This window comes from Babylonia areolata, chromosome 11 (assembly GCF_041734735.1).
Source record: "Babylonia areolata isolate BAREFJ2019XMU chromosome 11, ASM4173473v1, whole genome shotgun sequence".
Taxonomy (NCBI): Eukaryota; Metazoa; Mollusca; class Gastropoda; order Neogastropoda; family Buccinidae; genus Babylonia; species Babylonia areolata.
Genome location: NC_134886.1, coordinates 40,852,155 through 40,859,654, shown reverse-complemented (window position 1 = coordinate 40,859,654; position 7,500 = coordinate 40,852,155). Strand labels below are relative to the sequence as shown.

The window sequence follows — 7,500 nt, the reverse complement described above, 5'->3', positions numbered from 1 at the left end:
GTTATTATTGCCTGTATATATTTGTATTTATATTTGTATTTCTTTTTATCACAAGAGATTTCTCTAAAGAGGCTCTGAATCCAAAGAGAGAACGAGGAAATAAATCAGAACATAATGAAAATACGTACAGCGCTAATTTCCCTGATTACAGGATGTTCTGTTCAGTTATCGTCGTTAAAGGTCAGGATGTTCGCATGTCCCGTCAGTTTCCATTAAGTCGTGCTGCACTGACAATAGACACAGAGGAGAGATGGAGTGTCAAGAATTGCCTGCCAGTTTGACGTGTACTGTAGCCGCGCGGATACTTTGAGGTGTACTTCATTGTGAGATCAAGGCAGACTTTGCTGAGGTAAATTTCTTTTTCGGTTTTTGACTCACTTGTGTAAACAAAGTGAGTCTATGTTTTAACCCGGTGTTCGGCTGTCTGTGTGTGTGTGTGTGTGTGTGTGTGTGTGTGTGTGTGTGTGTCTGTATGTCCGTGGTAAACTTTAACATTGACATTTTCTCTGCAAATACTTTGTCAGCTGACACCAAATTAGGCATAAATATAGGAAAAATTCAGTTCTTTCCAGTTATCGTGTTTAAAACAATATTGCACCTCTGGGATGGGCACAAAAAAAAATAAGCCTAATTATATGCAAACTGCATTTACTGTTATATTTATATTTTTTGTATTCTCTAAACTTGGCACTTTGATCTGATATTCTGACACAACAACAAGAGCAGTTATTATTATCATTTTTTGTTCAAACAGGAACTTCTTTTGCTAAGCATGGAAGTATTATTTATTTTGCAAACGTTTTGGTGCAGATAGTAAAAAAGGGAAATTACTCTGTAATTAATGCTAGGGGACTTAATTTGCTTTAAACTGATCTTTCTCATCTTAAACATTACATTTTGAAATTATACTCAATACATAAAAAGTTTGTGTGTTTTACTCTCAGTGTACAGGGCTTTCACTATGTTCATTCGCCCAAGTGGGCTTTTTCGGAAAATACTAAAATCAATATGACGAGTGGACTTTACAGATCTGTTGGTTGAGCCCTTAAGGTCATGGGCAAAAATCAATTGTGAACACATATTTATACACATTCAAAGCGCGTGCTCATATTCTTCGCGAACGCGAACGACGCCATTTTGTTTCAAAAGTTGACCTGCCAGTTCAATCCTATATTAAATGGACAATACATGATAACATGTGATAGAAAGTTGGAGAAGGAGACCGTTAAATATTTATTCAGAGAAAGATTTGTGAACGCTTCATAACTTACTGGATTATGCCCCAAACTGCCGTAAAAATATCCACAGAATCAGTCGGAATTCACAGTTAAAAATTGTAAACCATGCGAGTTAATACCCTTGAACTGATCACGATGAAACGAAAAAATTTCCAGTCTTGACTTTTCTCAAAATGAAGTCCTTTTCACTTCTTACGACGTTTAGAAGTACTTGTACTTGGTTCTACATGTTATTAGTTTAACAAAATACTAAATTTTCATATCAACTTTAAAACTATAAAACTAGAATGAACATAAAAGAGAAATTGAATCGACCGTGTCATACTACATTCCCGGCGGGTGTAACTAAACTTGTACATCTATCTAGATCTAGTGAAAACGGCTAAATGTTGCAGTGTGATTGCGGCGATAGCTATTAAAAAGAATTTTTTATTGCCCTTAAAACTTTTTTTAATGCCCAAGATACACCAGAATAATATGACTTAACGTTCTCACTGCGAATACCGCAATTGATTTATCGCCCTTTAAAAAAGTATGTTCAAATGTTAAATTTTAGAACGTCAGTTAAGTAGCTACGATAGTGTAATGGATAAGGCAGTTACTTTTCACCCGAACACGCGGGGTTCGAATCTGGTTAGGACTTTTTTTTTTCTTTTTTCTTTTTAAACGCGAAGCTTTATAATAACAAATACAGAACACATTCTAACGATTAGATTTTTTTTTTTTTTAAGTGTATCACAAGTGAGTCTTGAAGGCCTTGCCTCTCTTGTTGTTATTTTGATTTGATATGAGACTTTTTCCTTCTAACTATATGTCACATTATTAATTGGCGTCATATACGTTTACAGTTGGCCGAACCGATGCAAACTACAGCCATGGAGTCTCTTCAACTTCCTTGTATGATTCATCATCAAAGGAAACAGTTCGTTGTGAAGACAGTCGCTCTTTCTCTGTCTCTTAACGCTAAGCTCTGTGTTCTGCCTGGTCATGTGTAGACATAGTATGAAAGAGGGAAGAAAAGGACAGTCTATATTATAAAAAGTGATCTGCGGTGAAAGTATATCTACGTATTGGTGGTTTTTGTTTGTTTGTTTATTTGTTGTTGTTGTTGTTTCTTCTTCTTCTTTTTTTTCTTTTTTTTTTTCTTGCTTTTTGTTTTTGTTGTCTTGGGTTTCTGGTTTATTTTGCTTGTTTGTTTGTTAATGTTTTTTTGTCACTGTCTCAATTTCAGTTTCATTGAGTTTCTCTTCCCTTCCTTGTTGTACTTAATTGTTTCTTAGAGACACTACTGTCTGTAAGAAAGAAACAACAACAACAACACATGTGTATATTTGGGGTTTTTTGTTTTTTTGTTTTTTGTTTGTTTTGTTGGGTTTTTTTAGAAAGAGACAGACTAAAGAGAGAGCAAATTTGTATTTGAGAGAGTGCATGTGTGTGTGTGTGTGTGTGTGTGTGTGTGTGTGTGTGTGCGCGCGCGCGTGCGAGAGAGAGAGAGAGAGAGAGAGAGAGAGAGAGGAGACAAGCCATGACACAGTTCTTTCTTTCGAGGATAATAGGTAAACACTGATGTGCTTTTTTTTTTTACATCCGTCCCCGCCCTAAATAGAGTCTACACTACACAATACTAGGTAAAAATTAAAGCATTGTGTTAGTAATACATAAAAGGGGGTGGGGAGGCACACACACTCTCTCTCTTTCTCTCTCTCTCTTTCACACACACACACACACACACACACACACACACACAATTATCCTACCTTCTCCTCTGTGTGTGTGTGTGTGTGTGTGTGTGTGTGTGTGTGTGTGTGTGTGTGTGTGTGTGTGTGTGTGAATTACTAGTAGTAGTTTTATACGTTAAATACTGGTAACTGCATTTTCAAGGTAGAAAATTAAGAACTTGAAAAAAACCCACTTCCAGATCTGTTTTAATTTCTATGAATACCCACCTGGGTGTTTATGTGTGAAGGTGTGTATAAATGCATACTATATATATGTAAATATATCCATAGTAAACCTTAAGTAAACATTGGAATTATTCAGAGTGGAATGTTGGCCTCGTGGTAGCGTGTGTGAGCGCACTGGTTCGAATCCCACAGTCGCCAGTATTTTCTCCCCCTCCACTAGACAGGTGCTGGTCTGGACGCTAGTCATTCGGGTGAGACGATAAACCGAGGTCCCGTGTGCAGGATGTACTTAACAGACGTAAAAGAACCTACGACAACAAAGGGGTTGACCCTGGCAAAATTCAGTAGAAAAATCCACTTCGATACGAAAACAAATAAAATTGCAAGAAAATCGGTGGCGCTCTCAGTGTAGCGACGAGCTCTCCCTGAGGAGAGCAGCCCGAATTTCACCCAGAGAATTATGTTGTTACAAAAGAGTAATACAATAGAATACAATACAATACAAGCTGGCCTCGTGGTAGCGTGTGTGAACGCACTGGTTTGAATGCCACAGTCGCCAGTATTTTCTCCCCCTCCACTAAACGGGTGGTAGTCTGGATGCTAATCATTCGGATGAGACGATAAACCGAGGTCCCGTGTGCAGCATGCACTTAGTGCACGTAAAAGAACCGACGGCAATAAAAGGGTTGTTCCTTGCAAAATTTTGTAGAAAAATCCACTTCGATTGGAAAAAAAACTGTAAAAAAAAAAAAAGAAAAAAAAAGGGGGGTGGCGCTGTAGTGCAGCGACGCGCGCTCTCTCTCTCTCTGGGGAGAGCAGCCCGAATTTCACACAGAGAAATCTGTTGTGATAAAAAGAAATACAAATACAAATACAATATTTCAACTGCCACAAGTCTATCAAACATATGAAACTTTGATAACATGGTTGTTATGAGTAATGCCTTTTGGTTTATGTCCTGTTTGCTTTGACTTGAAAATCAGAGTGAGGTCAAAGGTCAAGGCCATTACTTGGCAAAACAGAAATGGCCTGACAGAGCTCACATCTTTTGACCAGTTCTTGTCAGGCTTTGTGTAGTGATTGGTCATAGCAGGAAATATATGCATTGTATGGTTTCGTGTGGCTGTGTGCTGATATAAATGAAATATTTCTGGATATGAATTTCTCAGTGTGTTTTATTGGTCTGACTGGAAAATATGCGTCCAACGTACAACTGTTAGCAGACTCATAATGGGCATATCAAAAGAAAGAATTAAAAAAATTTTCTAGTTCAGACAATGTATTTGATATTAATCTTGTGTTCTGCAAAGTTTGGGAAAGTTTGGTGAATATTGAAGGTCCGTTGCTAAGGAAAACCTGATGCAGCATGACACGAAATCTTTAAAGTCCATTTTCTCAAAATGGCCGCCTTGATACATACCAGCTTCAAAGCTGTATATCTCGGTCAGTTTTTTTTTTTTTTTTTAAATGCAATAATGATACTTATATCATATTAATCTTCATTAAATCTAGTTTTCGAATATGTACACATCTCAAAAAGTGAAAATTATTAACTTATGGGTGATTTTGAGAGAACGGGTCACTATTGCTATCAAGGTCGCAATAGAGCATGTTTAATTAGAAAAAGCTTGTAGGCACAAGAGAGATAAGATCCGACATCCAGTCTCCATTATTAAAACTTGGTGCAGTGTTTGGTCATCATATATATATATTTTTTTTTAATCTTAAAAAAAAAAAAAAAAAAAAAAAAAAAAAAAAAAAACAGCCGCAGAGAATCAAGGTCAGGGGCCAGAGTTCCAAGTGACAACATTGTGTAATTGAGGAACAAAAACAAACAAACAAACAAACAAACAAAAAGCATAGAGGGATGTTTCAACTTAGAATTTCCATGCAGTTTTCATTACTCCTGGGCTCGTACTGTGTGAGGTTGTGACTAAAGCATGAGTCAAGGTTCGAGGTCAAAGGTCAAGTTCACAGTGGAACATGATTCAGAATGTCATGTTCTCCGGTGATCCGCTTTGCAACCCCCCCCCCCCCCCCCTCTCTCTCTCTCCTTCCCTCCCCTCCCCCTCCTCCGCCTCTTCTCTCTCTCTCTCTCTCTCTCTCTCCCCTTCCTTTCTGTCTCTCTCTCTCTCTTTCCTTCTCTCCCCCCCTTTCTCTCCCTCCCATCTCCCTCCTCTCTCTCTCTCCCCCTCTCTCTCTCTTATTGCTATCAAACGTGAAATACTCAATGAAAGTCGCAATCCACATAATTATATAAGGCATTCCAGTTAAGATCGTGCTACATGGACGGCTAATGTAATTCAGAACCCTTGGCATGCAATGTGCGCTGTTGTCTTCGTCTGATTTTCGTCCATACCCCCACTGTTTTCGTTGACACGGACAAAAGAAAAAAAAGAAAAGAAAAAAAGAAAAGAAAGAAAGAAAAAAAAACAAAAAAAACAACAAAACAATTTTTAAAAAATAATTAAAAAAACACAAAAAGGGGGGGGGGGGGAAGAAGAAAAAAAAACCACCAAAAGAGAAAACACGCCTTCCCCTTCCCCACTACCCCTCCCCCTTCCCCCCAAACCCCTCCCACTCCATCCACACCCTCCATCCTGCCTGCCATCAACTTTCAATTAGAAAACAAAACAAAAATCCCTGCATCCATCCTCCTCGATCCTCCACTCGCAATCCCCCCCACCCCCACCCCCCACCCCCCACCCCCCACGCCTCTCCACTCGCCCGGAAAAGTCATGTTCGCCATGTCACACCAGTGACACCTGCCTGTCCTATGTATAGTTTACAGACGATGGGGGAGAAGATGACGACGACGACAACAGCTCCAAAAGAACAGCGGTGCCGTGCCTTGACGGAACTGCCAGGAAGGGAGCAGGGAACTGTGGGAAGTGATTTGCCCCGCATCCACTTTGGGGTCCTCTGCCGGTGCCTTGTGCTGCTGATGCAGCAGTTTCTCTTGCTGCTTCCCGTCAGCCCATAGAGAGTGAGTTGGCAGGTTCTGAAGTTTTGTTCTGATGTTTGGCAACAGGTCTCTCTCCCCCCCCCCCCCCCTTCTCTCTCTCTCTCTCTCTGTCTCTCTGTCTCTCTCTCTCTGTGTCTCTCTCTGTCTTCCTTTTGTGGAATGGCTTTGAATGGTGAAATAATGGTATATTTTGATTGTGTTTTGATTGTGTGCTCATTTTCGCTTTTTTAGCTTTATTCCCTCTTTAGGGCGAGGGCTGGATGTAAAAAAGCATGTTACTTGCTTATCTATTACCCTCGTTAATAAAGATTTTGTCTTGTCTTGTCTTGTCTTGTCTTGTCTTGTCTCTCTCAAGCTTTAGTTCACGCAGATTGATTATTTCCTTTTTTATGTGCCTGATGGTTTGCTACTGAACAGTAACGATTACAATACTTAGAATAAGGTATCAGCATACTTTGGTCTATTTTTTTTGTACGTGTATGGATGAAGATTCGCGTGTATGCTGATGGGAGACTGCTGTCTGCATGTGTAGAATAGTCTCTGGGGCATTTCCGTGTGTGTGTGTGTGTTTTGTTGTTGTTAATGTTTGTTTTTCTTTGACAATACCCATGACATTGTGAACTCCACGTGAATATGACATTTCTGCTGATGACATTAAACAGATTCAGTTCAGTTCAGTTCTCTCTCTCTCTCTCTCTCTCTCTCTCTCTCTCTCTCTCTCTCTCTCTCTCTCTCTCTCTCTCTCTCTCCGTTCATGGGCTGCAACTCCCTCGATCTTCTTCTTCGTTGTTGAGGGCCCACAATCATACGGGTTAATTATTAAAATTTGTTCGCTCACAGGCTAAACATGTACGATTCTTTTTCTCTCTCTTTTTTTTTTCTTGTCCCGTCACACATACTGGCGACTGTACGAGTGGGCTTTTGTTTGCATGACTGTTTTTATACCCCCGCCATTAATATATACATATAATTATATACGTAGGTAGCCATATTCGGCCGTTTTCCAAACCCAATGGACTCACAGTTGATTCGTCACAACCTCATCGTCATCAAATATATATTCTAAAAAAATGTCCCAAATTCTGTGGCCTTTCGTATTTTGCTCTCATGGTGACCTCAGTTTCGATTCCCCCTTCTGTGTGTTTGCCTTCATGTGGGCTGCTCAAGATAGATATTAATCAGTTAGAATTGTTCCTTTGCCAGCACACGACTTTCTTTTTTTTTTTTCAAACACTCGTTTCTGATGGTGAAACAGAAATATCACTTGCATTGTTAGTGTGTGCCGTGGAAGCTGCGATCTAGAAATGAGTGTGTGGAGGGGTAGAGGAGGTGCAGGGTAATGTGTGTGTGGTGTGTGTGTGTGTGTGTGTGTGTGTGTGTGTTTTGTGTGTAT

At 39.6% G+C, this 7,500-nt stretch overlaps 1 protein-coding gene across 1 annotated transcript in view; it reads left to right on the top strand.

Moving 5' to 3' along the window:
- Positions 1-215: 215 nt before the first annotated feature.
- The window catches only part of LOC143287736 (uncharacterized), a 27,979-nt gene continuing 20,694 nt past the window's right edge, over positions 216-7,500 (top strand). Inside the window, exons 1-2 of the mRNA XM_076595979.1 lie at positions 216-349; positions 5,927-6,128. Coding sequence (XP_076452094.1) covers position 6,128 — 1 coding nt within the window. The 5' untranslated portion in view covers positions 216-349; positions 5,927-6,127. The remainder of the gene's footprint in view (positions 350-5,926; positions 6,129-7,500) is intronic.